Here is a 19,593-nt window from a genome sequence, read left to right on the forward strand (position 1 = left end):
CAGTGAAGCATGGTGGAGGTAGTGTTATGGCGTGGGCATGTATGGCTGGCAATGGAACTGGTTCCCTTGGATTTATTGATGATGTGACTGCTGACAAAAGCAGTAGGATGAATTCTGAAGTGTTTCAGGCAATATTATCTGCTCATTCAGTCAAATGCTTCAGAACTCATTGGACGGTGCTTCACAGTGCAGATGGACAATGACCCGAAGCATACTGTTAAGCAACAAAAGAGTTTTTTTAAGCAGAGAAGTGGAATGTTCTGCAATGGCCAAGTCATCACCTGACCTGAATCCAATTGCGCATGCATTTCACTTGCTGACGAAAAAACTGAAGGGAAAATGCCCCAAGAACAAGCAGGAACTGAAGACTGTTGCAGTAGAGGCCTGGCAGAGCATCACCAGGGACGAAACCCAGCGTGTGGAGATGTCTATGGGTTCCAGACTTCAGGCTGTCATTGAATGCAAAGGATTTGCAACCAAGTATTAAAAGTGACAATTACATTTATGATTATGTTAGTTTGTCCAATTAATTTTGGTCCCTTAAAAAGGTGGGTGCCACATATTAAATGTGTTGTAATTCCTACACCGTTCACCTGATTTGGATGTAAATACCCTCAAATTAAAGCTGAAAGTCTGCACTTAACTTGATTGTTTCATTTCAAATCCATTGTGGTGTTGTACAGAGCCAAAATGATGAAGATTGTGTCAATGTCCAAATATTTATGGACCTAACTGTATATGTTTGTTTATATATGTCTGTGGGGGCGTGTGTATAGATGTGAATGCATATATGCAGAGGGGTGTATGTATATTATGTTCTTCCATGTGTTACATTGTGTTTCCTGTTGTGTTGTAGGTCACCGTACCGAGTTTTGCCTATGACTGGAGGACAGTTTGCCGGTGAGTTGTAGAACAAACTTAAGCAAGGCCTTTATATGACCCGTTTAATTGTTTTCATGTTTATTGCACACAGTCAGTGCGTTTAACAGCCATGAGTTTACTCAAGTTCTAACACAAAAATGTTAAAACAGCAGGATTCTTAACAGGATTTGTGCACTAATGAAAAATTTGATAAGGTGTAACTGTTGTGTTGTACTTATGGGAGGGAATCTCCTAAAGCTTTTTTCTCTGTGACTTCAAATTCGTTGATATTACTGCTGTCAGTTAAACGCGTTATTAACGGCGTTAACGCAAACCCATTTTAATGCTGTCAATTTTCTTCTCGCGAGATTAACGCAGAGCTTCAGTATCTGTGTTTGCCTCCAGTCTGACCTGCTCTCGCTTTTTGTTTTAATATTTCGCCAACTAAAATATATATTTTTAAGCTATTGTAGCGTCCCCACTTACACAGGACACAGAACTTCTTTGTGGTTTAGAAACTTTTATTATCCTCTACACGAACATGTGCACTTCTCGCTCTTACTCCGTCACTCGCACACATCAACAACCCTTCACTTCCTCATTGACCCTCGATCCCCAACAAAACCAGCCAATGAGGGCCTTATATCCCCAAACAACCCCATCCTATTGGTCCAAACAGTCACATGTCCCACCCCGACCCCTTCACTGACCCTCAGGATATCAGAACGCTCCTTCAACACAGTGTTTTACTGAACATACGTCGAAACCAAACATAAACATAAACCCAGTCCGTTACACTATTAGGCTGCAGCTATATGTTTTTATTTATACACAAATATGGGGAGGACTCAAATAGCCCTAAAAGTTCTGTGTTGAAAGTAGGCTGATACTTGCCTGTGTATTTTGTTTGTTTGTTATTTTGTTGCTTGTCGGTTTGAGTAGCTGGCTGAAAGCAAAGAAGTAGAAGGCTTACCTTTTATTGGTAACCTAACTGTTACGGTTCATTGTTTCTGAAATAAGAGGCCTGACTGCTTTGTTCACAGCAAACTTGAAAAAAAGAAAATATTAAGCCATGGTTTAACTGCACTGAAGGCTGAGTCCTTGTTTACCTGAAATGTGCACTTTATAATTCTATTTTATACCGCCCTGTTTGGCAATGATGTTTTTCAATAAAATGAAACTTTTGCATAAAGCAAGCCAATCCACTTTTCCATGTTGATAAGAGCATTAAAACGAAAAAAAAATTATGGAAAAAAAAATAAATGAAGGGACATTTAGAATAGAACAAAATTTGCAATTAATTGCAATTATTCGTGAGTTAATTCATGACATAAATGCGATTAATCGCGATTAAATATTTTAATCGTTTGACAGCACTAGTTGATACACATGTGACTATTTTGTACAGCTACAATTTCCTTTTGACAAGTACAAATTCCATTATCCATAGAGGATCAAAATAAGGCTTCTTACTAAAACGAGACAAGTTATATGGATCAAAAAAGAGGGGATTAGACAAAAAGGCATTCTAGAGTGGAGTTAAATTAAGGTCCCATTACAATTTCAGGAAATACAGTATATAAATATTTGTATATACACTCCTGATCAAAATCTTAAGACCAGTTAAAAAATTGCATGAATTTGCATTTTGCACTGTTGAATCTTAGGAAGGTTCTAAGTAGAGTTTCAAAATGCAAAAAGAAGAAATGGGAACAAGAGCCCAAAAGTTGTGAGCAGGCAATTTATTGAAAACAACAATTTAACTGAAGTAGGCTGTTCATCAGCTGATCAAAAGTTTAAGACCACAGCTAAAAAAAACAAAAAAACCCCTCCTAAAACAGAAATTAAAGTGTCAAAAACTGACTCAGTAATGAGTAGCTCCACCATTATTGTTGATCACTTCAAAAATTCGTTTTGGCATGCTTGATGCAAGTGTTTCCAAAAGGCTAGTGCGAATGTTGCGCCAAGTGGTGAAGATGGCTTCACGAAGGGCATCCACTGTCTGGAACTGAAGTCCATTTTTGTAAACTTCCCTTGCCATCCATCCCCAAATGTTCTCAATTGGATTAAGATCAGGGGAACACACAGTATGGTCCAAAAGAGTGATGTTATTCTCCTGGAAAAAAGTCTTGGTCAGACGGGCATTGTGAATTGGAGCGTTGTCCTGCTGAAAAACCCAGTCGTTACCACACAGACGAGGGTCCTCAGTCATGAGGGATGCCCGCTGCAACATCTTCACATAGCCAGCTGCTGTTTGACGCCCCTGCACAACCTGGAGCTCCATTGAAGGAAAAAGCACCCCAGATCATGATGGCGCCCCCTCCACTGTGCGGCGTAGAAAACATCTCAGTTGGCATCTCCTCGTCATGCCAGTAACGTTGGAAGCCATCAGGACCATCAAGGTTAAATTTGTTCTCGTCAGAGAATAAAACTTTCTTCCACCTTTGAATGTCCCATGTTTGGTGCTCCCTTGCAAAGTCTAAACGGGCAATTTTGTGGCGTTGAAGGAGACGTGGCCTTTGAAGACATTTCTTGTTTTTGAAGTCCTTCCTTCGCAGATGCCATCTGATGGTTATTGGGCTGCAGTCAGCACCAGTAATGGCCTTAATTTGGGACGAGGATCGTCCCGTGTCTTGACGGACAGCCATTCGGATCTCTCCGGCTCAGCGCCGGTGAGATTTTTTTGGGTCTACCACTTGATTTTTTTGTTCCATAACCCTGAGGATCTTTTAAGAAATGCAAAATGACTGTCTTACTGCGTATAACCTCAGCAGCGATGGCACGTTGTGAGAGGCCTTGTTTATGCAGTTCAACAATCCTACCACGTTCAAAGACGGTGAGCTTTTTTGCCTTTGCCATCAAGAGATCTTCACAGTGTGATTACTTGACAGGAAATTACATGGAATCCAAATTTTTGCACAGATTTTGGCTTTTAAAGGCTGTGGTCTTAAACTTTTGATCAGCTGATGAACAGCCTATCTCAAAAAAGGTTGGGATGGTAAAGCATTTACCACTTTGTAATGTTGCTATTCCTTTTCACAACACTTTAATGACCTCAGGGACACCAAGTGATGAAGCATTTCAGGGGTCATTTTGTCCCAGTATGGGGTCTCCGTTGTTGCATTTTGCGTTTCAATATGCGCCACATATTCTATTGCATGGATGTCTCTGAAAAAGATGTCTTGAAGGTATCAGATGCTGCTCCAAAATCACATAAGTGTAAGTTACCTTTAACAAGGGCACTGATACAACACCATACCATGACAGAACCTGGCTTTGGGACTTGTTGCTGGTTACAGTCTGGATGGTCCTTTTCATCTTTGGTCTAGAGCAAACAGCGTCCATTTCATCCAAAAAAATGCCTGAAATACTGTCTCGTCTGACCACAATACACGTTTCCACTGTGTTATGGTCCATCCCAAAAGCCTTCAAGCCCAGAGAAGTCGCTTCTGGACACGGTTAACATAAGGCTTCCTTTTGGCACAGTAAAGTTTTAACTGGTATTTGTGAATGTAACTACCTGATGTGTGTATGAGCAGCCTTTGTGAATCTACACTTGCTCTCTCAACACAGATAAAGAGGAACTCTTTCAGAATGTACTGACGCAAGTAGCTGAACAGTTTTCAAGGTAAGCAAATGGCTGAACAGGTTTCACACAGCAGCAGCTCTATTAACTCTTAGTACTTTAGTAAGTGTTTGATATGTAGATTTTATATGTGCATATTTTCTCTGGTAATTGTAAATAATTTGTTATGTCCCTCTTACTTTCCTTCTATATCAAGATTTTAATTCTTGTGAGTCTTTTTTATAGTGTATCTCCCAAACCAAAGACAGGCTTAAGCAAATCAACTTGTTACGTACCTGATAACAATACTCCTTTTTTCGTTTATGAAGCTGTTTTAAAGTAGGCTATTGCACTACAATTACAAGACCCTGGAGAATGGTCTAAACTCATACAGGAGTTTGCAATCCTTCTTCGTAATCGCTAAAGGGTTTTCATGCAGTTGCAACATGTGAATGTAACAAGTGATATGGAGAAAATGCAACATCACAAATTCTTTCATACAGTATCTGCCTCTTGCCTTTGTCTTTGCACATTTCATATATATTTTTCAGGGGGACATGATTTCACTTGTATACCCTGCTTCAGCTCTCCTATCATACTTTTTTCTCTGTGAAGACTCTGAAGTGCATAGGAGTACAAAAACACACAAGAGTAGATGTACAAAGGGTAGGACAGGAGTACACTGGTGCAATGTTAACAAAGCAAAATGGCATCACATACAGTGCAGTCACTGATCTGACTGCAGAGTCAGAGTTTGAATCAATAGATATGATAAGAAGTCATATGCTACAGTCTGACAAAATGTCTTTAAAGAGCAAGGGATGAATCAACATTTGAGTTGTAATTCCAGTTGCTTATTTTGTCTGGTTAATGGCCTGCCCCAATTCCTCTCCATTAGCCCTACCCCTACATCTGAAGTACCCAACAACAACAGGACTCGCAACATCATAAGCAACCAACCAACTTTATTGCAGTGACAAACAATATCAACTATTAATATATTAACAATCGTTACAACCAAAATTATAAAAGTGACAGTGACACATCTGTACAACTTGCAGGACAGACGGACAGATTGATTCATCAATCAATACACACTCAATCACCACGTGCTATTTTAATGTTACGTAAGTCTTGTCCATATAAACTGAGCACTGAAAATGTAATAAAATCCGTGTTGGAATTTATGCAAACATTTTTGCAAACTGCATATACTGGAGTAACGAATGTTACTCATAACACTTAATCAGACCGGTTATAATCTTGTTTCTAAGTTTCTCTTGTACCTTCACTTTACAGCAATTAAATTACATTTAATTTGTTACTGGATTAAACTAAGATATTTCGGTGGATTCTAAAAAAAATTCATGGTAATTTTCCAAGATTTAATTTCTTATATTTTTTAACATTTTTGCCACAATGGTCACCGTGCTGATTCGCTTTGTCCCTTTGTGAAGCATTTGGAAATTTCCATCTACCCCTTTGTTTTTAAGGTGGTCCTGAATATACTGTGGTTGAAGGGTTGATGAAAGGCTAGATGGCCGATACCCGTAGATCACATGGAGTACCATGAAAGGGTTGGGCTAAGTGGTAGGGCTAATGGGAGAATTGGGACGGCCCTAAGTATTGCATCTGTTAAATTCACACAGATACCAAGTCTGGTTTGGTTCAAAAAAGTTTACACATTATTAAATGCTACCTGTAACAGAAAAGTGTAATACAAAATATGTATTGTTATCATAGAGACAAAGTCTCAGATGGCAGTAACTTCTCTTTCTTAAGTAATTTCTACCTCTGTCTTTTCCCCACCTGTGTCAATCTCTCCAAAGGGCGTTCAAGATCAATGAGCTGAAAACTGAGGTCACCAACCGTCTTGCCATGTTGGAGAAGAGAGTAGAATGTAAGTTTGTTCCCATCACCCCATGTACAAGTATGTTGGCATTTATTTGACAGTTTAAAGACTGGAAACATTGGTGGAGAGACATGCAACAAGCTCCCTGGTTGGAATTGAACTGGTTGGCTACATCCGCATATTTTCATGGCCCATAGTAATGTATTTATGATACAGATTACATACAGTAATGCAAAAAGATGCAGACAATCAGTTATACAGTACCAGTCAAAAGTTTTGACACACACTCATTCAATGGTTTTTCTTTATTTTTCTTTCTTTCTACATTGCAGATTAATATTGAAAACATCAAAACTATGAAGGATCACATATGGAATTAGGTGGTAAACAAAAAACCATTATGCCCATTTTACCACAAGTTGATAGGGTTCCTTGGGGTCTTAATGAAATGTCTGTAACATATTTTGGTCAAAATACCACAAGGATCATTTAAAACAGCACCCTTTTTACCCTGTCTAAAACAGCCCTCCTCAGATTGACCTGTTTTGAGTGTGTGAGTGTACCACCACCTAGGGATATAATCTGGAAGCCAGATTGGCAGGCTGCAGAAAACATAGTGTAACGGACTGGGTTTATGCTTAACACCTTGTTAAAGGAGTATTGAGATGTCCTGAGGATCAGTGAACAGGTCGGGATGGGGCATGTGACAGTTCTAGACCAATGGAGTGGGGTTGTGTAGGATGATATAGTAGGGTCAGGAACCTCAATTCCGTGACCATTCTCTGGCTAATATGTTTTGACGACTGATTTAACTTTACACCTTTTTATAAAAAAATTTGCCCCCATGTTCCTCCCAAAAATGTCGGCATTTTTCGCTGGAGGGCCCAATCAAAAATGGCAGCCGGCACCATCTTGTAAAAGTAACTTTTTTACCAGAGCACCTAGAATAATATATGAATACACTTTTTGGGGTAAATTGACCATAAGGATTGTGATTATGACATCATTTTGCCACTTAGACATCATCTTGACCCAAAATCCAAGATGGTCACCATCTGGTAGAGCGAAAACATAATTTTTGATACACAAATTAACTTTTTAACCAGAGCACCTAGAATAATGTATGAGGACACTTTGTGGTAAATTGACTATAAAGATTGTGATTCTGACGTCATTTTGACATTAAGTCATTCTGTTGACTCCAAAATACAAGATGGCCACAATCCGGGAGAGCAAAAATGTAAAGTTTTATACACAACTCAGCCCCCAGGTCTCCAGGAGATGGGTGATGTATGGCCTTTATACATGACTTATTATGGAAGGACAAAAACAAAGAATATCAGAAATAAGTTTTATTTAATAACTGTAACTTAAGAAAGGAATGAAAAACACTTAAAACATGCCAATAAGAAAAATTGTACCCCAATAATTGTACCTTTGTCATTAAAAAAGACAAAATTGTTAATTACAGGATGCTTTCATGTTGTTAAATGCTACACATTATTCTAACAATGTAACTGGTGAATAATAAGGACATTGATATATAAGATTAGTCCAAATCAGAGCATTCTGCCTCACTACAATCTAAATCACCACTATCCGATGAATCCCATCGCCTACCCTGCACATCATCATTTTTCTTTTCATCACAATCATACTCGCTCTCATCTTCCTCGCTGTCTTCAACTGGCCTTGATGCAGGTTGATGAGTTGGAAGAGCAGGTCGTGTGTAGCGAACAGGGCGACAATGACCATCCAGCAACTCCCATCCATGTCTGATTGGCAAGGGGTGGTGCTTCAGGGAGGGATGGCGTGCTAGATATGCCAAGTAGTTGGCACGGAGGCAAGTGTTGACTGCACGGGCCTCAGCCATGATGCTACTCTTGTGGTCACCATAGATGACATGTCTTTTAAACTTGTATAGCTCCTGTAACACCTTGTCCTCAGCAGAATCAATGACAACAGGTCCACTATAGCCTGACTCTCGCAAATGGATCATCCAATTTCATGTAGGTGTTGGGGTTATGTGCCTTACCCTGTGCCCGCATGTCTCGGTAACTTTCGAAAAATCTAAGCGAGAAAACACAGAAAAATTTACATTTTCATAAGAGCAGTGCTGTGAGAGTCAGGCTATAGTGAACCTGTCGTCATTACGCCAACACTTGCCTCCGTGCAGAGTAGGCGATGGGATTCATCGGATAGTGGTGATTTAGATTCTAGTGAGGCAGAATGCTCTGATTTGGACTAATCTTATATATCAATGTCCTTATTATTTGCCAGTTTCTTTGTTAGAATAATGTGTAGCATTTAACAACATGAAAGCATCCTGTAATTAACAATTTTATGTCTTTTTTAATGACCAAAAGGTAAAATGATTGGGGTACAATGATTTCTTATTGGCATGTTTCAAGTGTTTTTCGTTCCTTTCTTAAGTTACAGTTATTAAATAAAACTTATGTCTGATATTCTGTGTTTTTGTCCTTCCATAATAAGTAATGTATAAAGGCCATACATCACCCATCTCCTGGAGACCTCGGGGCTGATTTGTGTATAAAACTTTACATTTTTGCTCTCCCGGATGGTGGCCATCTTGGATTTTGGGGTCATCAGGATGTCTTAATGTCAAAATGATGTCAGAATCACAGTCGTTATGGTCAATTTATCCCAAAAAGTGTCCTCATACATTATTCTAGGTGCTCTGGTTAAAAAGTTAATTTGTGTATCAAAAATTACGTTTTCGCTCTACCAGATGGTGGCCAGCTTGGATTTTGGTTCAAGATGATGTCTGAATGGCAAAATTATGTCATAATCACAATCCTTATGGTCAATTTACCCCAAAAAATGTATTCATATATTCATTATTCTAGGTGCTCTGGTAAAAAAGGTACTTTTACAAGATGGTGCCGGCTGCCATTTTTGATTGGGCTCTCTAGCGAAAAATGCCGACATTTTTGCGAGGGACATGGGGGCTAAATTTTTTATTAAAGGTGTAAAGAGGTCAAATCAGTCGTCAAAACATATTAGCCAGAGAATGGTCACGGAATTGAGGTTCCTGACCTTACTAATAGTTTCTCATTGTCTGGTTTGTTGGGGGTCAGGGGTGAATGAGGAAGGAAGTGTCGAAGATGGTTGTTGATGTTGTGGGAGCCTTGCAAGGGTAAACAGTGGGTACACAAACTGGAAAAGAGCAGTCAGAAGCAGGGGTTGTGGTTAATATAACTTACGCTTTTATTTATAAACTTAGGGGAAAAAGGGAGGAGGGCGCATAAAGGTAACTCAAAAAGCTTCACCGGTCTGGCAGTTGGCATCTGGGGCTCTGTCGGCCTCTTCCTGTGTCAATGACAGAGACAGCAATTAATCGTCTTCATAAATCAAAAGGCAGGCCGCTGGCCTTTTACCCCGAGACTGTCTGGGAAAGCGTCTGGTTCTCACTCCTCTGTAGCTCAAGACCTTCTGTATCCTCTGGTTGAGGTTTTTAAGATGGCTCCTGATTGCCTGGTGATTCACTCCACCTGTGAGGGACAATGAGAGATACCTGGGAGGGGAAGAGTTCCCTATGAGGATCCTCTGGGGTAGTACCGCCCATCCAACACCACGCCTCTGGATTGCCTTTGTTTGGCTGTCCTCAGCCATGTGGGGCACTGCTCACAGGCTGGGCCATCACAATATGCGGAGTGTCGGAAAAGGAACAAGGAGTGTGACATGTTCATGTTGACTTTAATAAAGTTACAAATAAGAGACGAAATTCCGTGTCGTCTGTGAGGCGGCGACGTTACAATACCAATGAACATCAGCCAATGCCATCTGTGAAAGTCAAGTTTATTACCGATGGCAGTAAACAAGATGAATCTCGGCCGCTACTGATGTACAGCCTATACATCGGTGCACCACTAGATTACACTATGACATTAGCACACATAACATCTGAGAGGACATCAACAAATCATGGCAAATAATCCACTTGGGAGCATTACGCATGTGTACAGATTTGCTTAGATTTTAAATAATATTTAATTTTAAAAGGGTAGTAAAAGGCACAGTTTCTGATAACTATATGTATATACTATAATTATCCACAACGGTTATCTGTTTCCCATTAATAGTCACATCTGGGCGTATGGTACTATTGGACCTCTAAGAAAAATACATGCAAACCGCTTTATTAGTGTTGAGGTCAGCCAGCCACACAGAAATACTACTCATAGTTGTTGTTAATTTCTGAGCAATTTCTGATTACTTTTGCCGTGAACAAATAATACTTCATCATCTGGATACATTTGAGCATCCACTTATCCACGAAAAAAATAAGCCGCAGATCATAAAGGTAAACACTGAACAAAAGAGGTGCCAGTATTGATCCTTGGGGAATTCCACAATAATTATAGTGAAAGTCGTACTGGCTGGGACTGAAGTTCCCAGTGTCCTTTGAGGTGAGACGTCACCTGGAAGAGAGGTTGCCTGCACCGGCCCCAAAGTAGCAGAGGATGGTCCGGGATTATTGACATTGCACGTGGGAAAGGCGGCGTTTAAGTCTAAGGTTTGAATTATTGTATTTATAACATTTAGAGACAATTTCATTTCAAGTAGAGTGGGCAGGATGGATGCTTCGGCAGATGAACCATGTTCTGGTGTCTTCTGCTTTTTGGATGGAATATTGTCTGCAGTTCTAAGAGAGGATGGTGGAGCAAAGCTCGTTTTTGCTGGAGTTTTGCCTTTACCTTTTGGAGGAGTGCTGACTGGATTGTCGGCGTTTGAGCTGCGGTGTGATTCGTCATTCGGGTTATCTTGATTCAGAAGGTAGTCGAAGAGTTCCTCAGGGTTGATGCCAGCTGGAACTCAAATATTATGAGAATACACTCTTCAAAGCTGCGGTGGATGGGCTACCCGACAAGATGTTTGCGGGCGATGCGGGAGCATCGCCGCAGACATTGGGTTCCAGAATTGTTCTCGGATTGGACCTCGACGGAGTGAGCCTGGGTTTCTGGGCTGAATCCGACGTCTTCCTCTGAGGACCAAGCCTCATTTTCTGAATCAGAGATGGCAAAAGACATGGTGATCTACAGAGCCAAGAGGTAGGATAGCATTCACATGAGTAGCTATGCTGAGACACTAGGCAATTGGCCGCGATACTTCGAATGAGCTAGGAACCATAGAGCGTGATGGGAATTTCCCTCTGCTTAAATAGACCGCCTAATAAGGTGGGTGTGTACTATAGATGAGTAAGGTAGGTCACATGATGTATGTCACACGATTGGAGCAGTGCTGCCTGAACTAGCTCGCAGGCATCGCTCGATGTATGATCCTTATCATTTGCTTTGAAACCATGATTTGAATCAGTAGTGTTCTTTGATGAAGTTATGGATAATATTACACTAGACACATTCATCTGTACTTGTTGTTCTGTGAGCTAATACATTATTGGATGGTTAATCCACAATTAGATATTTGACGGCCACACCACTGATGTGTGTGACTCCAACTTAAACTTGCCGTTTCTGCTGGCGTCCAGCTTGCAGTTCAGTCTCAGCTCGGCTCTGTCTCTCATAAGTCTCTTTGTCTGTCCGATGTGCCTTACAAGAGGAAAGTCCCGTCAAACAAATAGAAGAAACAAACAAAGTTGTCAAGAGAGTTTGTGGTGATAAGAGCCGATGACGGTGTCTGGGAGCTGTAAACAAAATCACCTGATCTAAGCAGCAGAGGTAATACGTCCTTTCCTTTGTCTGCTACACCCGGCTGCACCACCTCTCACCTTAATTAAGCAGAGGATTTGTTGCTGTTGTGAACACATCTGTAGAAAATCTCCCACAGTGTTGTGTATGTGTGAAAGGCAAACTGCGGATAAAGTAAGTAGCAAATTCTACAGATTTTACCCGGATGTCATATCTGAAAACAGCTTTAGGAACTTTTGGCACCATTGAGGATGAGTCCTTGTGGTAGGACCCTTTGTTAATATAACCTGAGATGGACAAGTATTGTCAATTCCAAACATCACACTGATCAAAAGTCTGCAGATGAACATTTGTTCCACAAATGGTCTTGACCAGTCTGAAGCTGGCAGCTATTCACCTCAGCCAGAGGTTTTACACAAAAAGAGAACATTTAGAGAAGTGCACTTGAGATACAGAGATCCAGTTGGATATTTTTTCGATGTGTCAAAATAACGTGTTTTATTAACTAGAGCAAATCAAACAAGCACAAAGTAATTTTTTAGGAACTGTACAAATCACTTCTGATTAGTCTTGTGTTGGTAGTGTTAGTGTAAAGTGGGCAAAGGTCAGTGGGAGGAGGGAGGACATGGGGCATTGTAATACAGTAAGGTATAAGGATACCTGGCCTAAATTAACAGCAGTGGCAATAATTCTTCAAAGGTTCTGAGTTAATTAAAATATTGGCCACACAAATAGAATTTGCCTTTATCTAATTATTAGCATGTTTGTTTCTTAACATGACTAAAAGTGTATAGCTGCTCTGTATTTGACAACTCTAGGAGTATAAGGTTTACCATGTTAACCATATTACCTTAGCCTGTTATTATGCTAATATTTACCAAAGCAATAATGTCTGCATAAGTTTTGTAGGTATTTGGTCATAAACCACAGATTTAGGAAAGTAAGAAAAGTTACATTTCTCTCAATCACAAAAGGTGTTGCTAGAAGTCACATGATAACCAAGTCAATAGGGGACTATGAATGTTTACACAAATCTATCAGTCTCAGTCTAATTTGTGGACCAAGTCACAAATATTAACATACCTAGAACTGTGTTAATAGTGTGGATAATGACATTTCTATATTTTATTGTTTAATAGGTTGTAATCCTTTAACAAAGGGTGTATTTCATTTGTTTTCATTTTATTAGAAGTTACTTGAGATAAAAAAAGTTCTTATTATAAGCACAGCAAATCAGAATGAATCATTATATCCTCACTATGATATTTCACAAATTCACTTGACAAGATATCTTATCTCATAAATAAGACTGAGGATGATATTTTTCAGAACCCACTCTCCCTGGCTGGCTGTACCATAGTAGCAGTTTCAGATCTGACGCGCATAGCCACTTTAAACAAGAATGCCATTTGCCTGGAAACCTAGTTGCTACAGCAACATCATGGAACCCTCATGCATCTCCATCTTCTCTCTGCTTTTGTCACCATGGTCACAGATTATAATGGGAGCTGGAGTGTTGAGCTGATTATTTCTGATTCAGAGAGGGGTGGATTATGAAAGAGAGGAGGATAGGACCTACAGTCCTGCTCACCATTATTGGCACGCAAGAAGTTTAAGTACATAATGTGGAATATCTCCTGAAAATAGAGAATTATGTTTGATACAAAAGAGCAAATGATAAACAATTTAAAACAATGGAGGAGGGGGGGAATAGAAAAACTTAAAGCTTGCTGTGTCACTGATATTGGCACCCTTTACAGTAAATCAGTGTGGAAACACATTATGACTGCTACTGTGCTAACTGTGGTAAATCACAAATGAGAATCACCTGTGATAAATTGTCTGTGCCAATGTGGCATTAATTAGCCAATAAATGATGATTTGTGTGTTTTAAAAAGCCACCTATTATTCCCTGTTCATTTGTCACAATGGTGAAGACAAAAGAGCTGTCTGAGGACATCAGAAGGGCTATTATTAGCATACACAAGACCTCCAAAGGGTATAAGGCCATCTCCAAAGACCTTGGTATCCCTGTTTCAACAGTGCGTAATGTTATTAAGAAGTTTGCCAAGTCGTGGTTTCAACAAGTACCATACGCCGCACACTAAACCAAATAGGGCTTTATGGGTGTAACAGCCCCTGGCTTGTCCAAGCATGACGCAGAGAGCTCTGAACTAATGTCACGGCTCTTTATTCAAAACATCACATAGTGGCGCCGTAGAAACACCGTAAAACTATAACGACAGTAAGTACAACATAATCATTCAATAAAAGCCAAATACAACCGTTAAACAAGTTTGACGAGTTAATGTGACATAGCGACTCCCATTCCGCACTACCTGTAGCAAAGGGAATAAAACCAGCTTCCTTACCTCGTTCAGCTCGGCGAGGGGTGTTTAACTATGATCAATAGGTCCGTAAGGTGGGGAATTGCCTTACAGCTGGCGTCCTTTTGTTACTTCTGCTACGATCCTTGAAACGCAGCTATACGACAGGTGTTTTATATCTGTCTCGGACCGGAAGCGAGGGATTTGGTGTGTTTAATAAAACGGTCCGCTCCTTAAAGCTACAGGCACTTATGCGAGGGGAGTCGTTACGTTTGAAAAGACAACAAATTACTAACTTAAATAACACGACACATACTTGAAAATAAAGAACAAAATAAACCCAGCCCAAATAACAAATGAAACAATCTTCATAAACTGGCAGTTTTAGCAGACAGTTACAATGGGCAAAGGCAGAGGAAGACACCATTGCGGAGGAAAAGACATAAAAAGGAACGACTGATCTTTGCCAAAGAGTACCTGGACAAGCCGCAGTCTTTCTGGGAAAATGTTCTGTGGACAGATGAAACAAAAATAGAGCTTTTTGGCAATGCACACCGACAGTTTATTTACAGACTGCACAATTAAGCCTACAAGGAAAAGGACACCCTACCAACAGTTAAGCATGGTGGAGGATCCGTAATGCTGTTGGGCTGCTTTTGATGCATCTGGTACTGGAGGCCTTGACCGTATCACAGGAATCATGAAATCAGAGAATTATCAAGAGATTTTAGAGCGAAATGTCCTACCCAGTGTAAGAAAACTTGGTTTGAGTCGAAGATCATGGGTCCTCCAGCAGACAAAGACCCAAAGCACACATTCAAAAGCACGCAGGAATGGTTGAAAAGGAAAAAATGGACTGTTTTAAAATGACCAGCAATGAGTCCTGATTGCAATCCGATTGAAAATCGTTGGGGTGAGCTGAAATCTACTATTGGGGAAAAGAATCCTGCAAACGTTCAAGAGTTTGAACAAATTGCAAAGGAAGAATGGGAGAAAATACCAGCTGAGAAGTCCAAATATTAAAGAGGGGTGCCGTTATTGCTACACATGCCGTTTTTTCAGTTTCTTCTTTGAAATTACAATATGCAAGTTGAAAAAAACTATTTTCTTTGTTAAATTACTTTGGACCTCCAATTAAAAGATCCTGATGATATAAATTTGGTACATTTCCAATTATTTCTGATGATATTGTACAGGTTATGCAAAAAATGAAGGTGTGCCAATTATGGTGATCAGGACTGTAAATGGTCTATATTGTTACTATTTTTGTAGTGCTTTCCTAGTTCTAAGGAATACTCAAAGTGCTTAACGGTACAATTAACACATTTACCCATTCCCACACACATTCATACAGTCCATCTTTGTGCGCACTGTCTCTATGAGAAGGGGGAAATTTGGGGTTCAGTATCTTGCCCAAGGACACTCCGGCATACGGAAAGGGGAAAACTGGGACCCAACCGCTGATCTAGATAAATGAGGATATATTATCAGTTAAGACATGTGAAAGTCTAAAAGCTTCTGATAGCAGCTGCAAGTCAGCACAGATAAATTTGTATTTTACTATTAGCCAGTAAAGCTGGTTTTGTTCTTCTTCTGGTAAATTTGTAATTTTTAAATGTTGAAATCTCATGTTAGTGCTATCCTTCAACTTATTTTCTAAAGACACAGAGATGAAGGAGGTGTATGTGAAGGTTAAAAGCTAACCTTTGGCAGTTCCCTAACTATATTTCTGAAGCCCAGCTCATCTAAAGAATTTGATTCCAATCCCTTCTGTAACTTAAATCTTAAACTCTTATTGAACTTTTTTATACCGTAAGTTTAACAAATATCCTGGGAAGGACTTCCATTTAGGGCTCCAGCCTACTTCCTGTTTCTAGCCTGCTCTGCAAAGATATGTATACTGGGGCAAGGAAAGGTTCATTAAACCCTTGAAGAATCTTCTTTGCCTTTGTTTTATTTATGATTCAATCCACAGCTTCTTTGATTGGTCAAGGCCTGGGCTCCAAAAGGTGGATTTTCTTAATTTGAAGTCATGTAGTAGATTTACTATCGTGTTTCTATAACCACCTTCTACTTCATCATCAGCTAGTGCAGGGGTGCCCGAGATGCTTAAAATGGAGTATTTAACCCATTATTGTATTAATATATACATAAATACGAGTTGAAATTAGAATAAAACCATGAAATAAAAACATTTCCATCAGTTTTTTCCTTTTCTTTGTTGACCCATGAGGTTATTATGACACGGATTAGCGGAATGAGCAAAGGGCAGTGGTGCATAAAGTACTTGAAAGCCATACTTGAGTAAAAGTACAGATATCTTACCTGAAAGTGACTCCGGTAAAAGTAAAAGTCACACGTCAGAAAATGACTTAAAGTAGCTCATATTAAATGTACTTAAGCATCAAAAGTATCTGGTGTTGAAATGTACTTAAGTATAAAAAGTACAAGTACCAAAATTAAAAATGCTAAGTGCTTTTTATAGTAGGCCTATACAGACACAAAACAACCCAAAATTGTTCTCTTCAGGATTTATTTCAACTGACTGAAAATTATAACAACAATATACATATTATGTATAATTTTACAAATTCAGAACCCCAGATGCTGAGGCTTAAATAGTATTGGACTAGTGCATCTGAACTTCTAGGGACAACAAATAATCAAAACAACAGAAAAACAAGTGCCTCTTGTGTCTACCTAAGAACACTAATAGACCACAGTATAACCTCTAAAAAGAGAGTAAGTTTCTCTTTTGTGAACAACCTGCACAGTGCTAGTACAGAGAAGAAAGATCACTGGACAGAGTCTCGTTTGGCTGCCAAATTTCAGATCGAATAATAAAGACTGAACTGAACCGAGCTCCTGCATGAGCACCTGGATAATTCTAAAGGGAATAAATGGATTGGGGAATGTGCTCGCGACGATTAAGTCCTTCCCCTTTGCCCACACATCGCTACTCCCCATTGGATGGTTTAGTGAGGTCCTCGGATCGGCCCCTCCAGAGTCAGTCACGGCCCTGGCGGAGCGCCGAGAGGACGGTCAAACTCGTAACAAGGTTTCTAATGGTGAACCTGCCAAGGGATCATTACCAGAACAGCCTGCTCGACCCCGGTCGACCAAGGCAGCCCGACCAACCTCCGGACGCTTAGGTTCTCGCGCTGCCTCCCCAGCGGCAAACACATCTCCCGAGGCAGCAGGTACGCGAGTGAGAGGTTCCCCGTGCGTAGAGGCGCGCGTTGCACCAACCTCTGCTACTCAAGTAACGAGACAGTTTTGAGAATATATGGAGTAGAAAGTACAGAAAATTGTTTTCAAATGTAGCGAGTAAAAGAAAAAAGTCGTCAGGAAAATAAATACTTAAGTTAAGTACATATATGTGAAAAATCTACTTAAGTACAGTAACGTAGTATTTCTACTTCGCTATTTCCCATCACAAAGAGGTACAAAGCAAAAAGAAAGTCCTTACTAAACAAACAATCCCAGCCGAAGCTCAAAGGGCATCATATGAGGTGGCATATTTAATTGCACAGGCAAATACGCCACACATTATCGGCGAAGCATTAATTAAACCCGCTGCTGTAGATATAAATCGGGCTGTGCATGGGGATAAATTAGCTGTGATCTGGAATCAGTGCCGCTGTCTAACGAGACTATTGCCCGGCGCATCACCGACATGGCACAGGACATAAAGTGCTGGTGGATAGAGTTAAGAAAGGGAAATATGCTTTACAGTTAGATGAATCCACAGATATATTAAACTCTGCCCAGCTGCTTGTTTTCATCAGATACAGTTTTGACGGAAAACGTAATTTTGTTTTGCTTCTCGCTGGAGGGGACGTGCACAGGTGTGGACATTTTTACAAAACTAAAAGAAGAGGGACTATCTTCGGAAAACTGTATTGGTGTGTGTAGGGACAGGGTTGGAGCGATGCTGGGGGAAAAGGCAGGACTGAAAGCGAGTGCCTTACAATTGGCGCAGCACGTAAATTTCACACACTGTTTCATTCAGAGAATCTCTTGCAAGCAAAACACTTGAACCAGAGCTTAAACAAATTGTTGACATTGTGATAAAAATGGTCAACTATGTAAAAATACGTCAGACTTGCTGTTGCGGGGAAATGTGCTGTGCTGTATGAGCTGCGGGACGAGGTGCGCATATTTCTGATCGAGCATGGATCTCAGCTCGCTGACCACCTCACTGACCCTGACTGGTTAACAAGGCTGGCGTACTTGTGCGAAAATACTTTCTAAGCCCTGACATGCATAAAGAGTAAATACAGAGCGCAGCTAAATGTGGAGAATGATCTCCATCTCATTTGTGAGTATAAGAAATGAAAGTAATGTGTAGGCTAAAATAAATAACCCTAAAGTTTTTGCACATGGCACCAAAAAAGTGTCTGCTGCTCGTTATGCATACAGACGGGCACAGACAAACACAGACATCACCTGCGCACTTTTTTTATGAAAAGGGGGAAAAGGGTCCTCTTTGAGGTGCTGTTTGAAAACCAGGGAAACAGTCTTGCTGGTTGTGGCTGTGGTTGAGGCAGGCTCTTGTGTTGCTGCCTTTTGGAAGGTTTTAGCAGTCTGCTTCAAGCATACTTGAAGGTGGAAAGAGTAGAGATGAGCCGGATACTCGGCTGAAACGAGTATCCGGTACGGATAAAGCACTTTTGCCGATTACGAGTATAATACGAGTAATCGGAGTCATTATCTGTGCTCGGACTGAATGAAAATCCTCACACAGCGTCACAGCGCTCCTCCCGTCACACACGGCTCTGCTCACTCACAGAACAGCTCTCTGTCTCTCAGTCACTCAGGTTCACTGCGCATCGGGACTGTTCCATAGGCTCAGTCAAGGAAGCAGAAATGATTCGTTCATTTCCCGACTGGGTCTTCAGGTACGAGTCTTTGGAAAAATGTTCACGAGACCTGCAATGGCTCAGTAGAGGAGCGCTGGAGATGCGAGGGACGTTCACTGTCTCCCGGAGAAATGAACACTCTGTGTTTTTAGTATAGAAAGACGTGAATTATATTTGTTCACAAGTCATAATGACTGGTTTTGTTATTTTCACTTTACATTTACACTTACTTTACAGTAAAGTAAACCTCTATTAAATACAGTACAACATGGCAGTTTGTATGGTTTGAAATTGTCATCTATTATCACACTGGCATTTAATTATCACGGCAAACAATTACACTGCACTAAACTTTAAGTGTTAATGTAAAGTGAAAATAACAAAACCAGTCTGTATGACTTATGAACGAATATAATTCACGTCTTTCTATACTAAAAACACAGAGTGTTCATTTCTC

General features: G+C 40.2%; 1 protein-coding gene across 6 annotated transcripts in view; it reads left to right on the top strand.

Annotated features, from left to right (window-relative positions):
• The window catches only part of LOC133022136 (high affinity cGMP-specific 3',5'-cyclic phosphodiesterase 9A-like), a 159,107-nt gene that overhangs the window by 106,520 nt on the left and 32,994 nt on the right, over nucleotides 1-19,593 (top strand). For all 6 annotated transcript variants that reach the window (XM_061089148.1, XM_061089149.1, XM_061089151.1 and 3 more), the window contains 3 exons: nucleotides 857-900; nucleotides 4,435-4,489; nucleotides 6,256-6,326. In XM_061089148.1, the coding sequence (XP_060945131.1) occupies nucleotides 857-900; nucleotides 4,435-4,489; nucleotides 6,256-6,326 (170 nt within the window). The remainder of the gene's footprint in view (nucleotides 1-856; nucleotides 901-4,434; nucleotides 4,490-6,255; nucleotides 6,327-19,593) is intronic.

This window comes from Limanda limanda, chromosome 16, assembly GCF_963576545.1.
Source record: "Limanda limanda chromosome 16, fLimLim1.1, whole genome shotgun sequence".
Lineage (NCBI taxonomy): Eukaryota > Metazoa > Chordata > Actinopteri > Pleuronectiformes > Pleuronectidae > Limanda > Limanda limanda.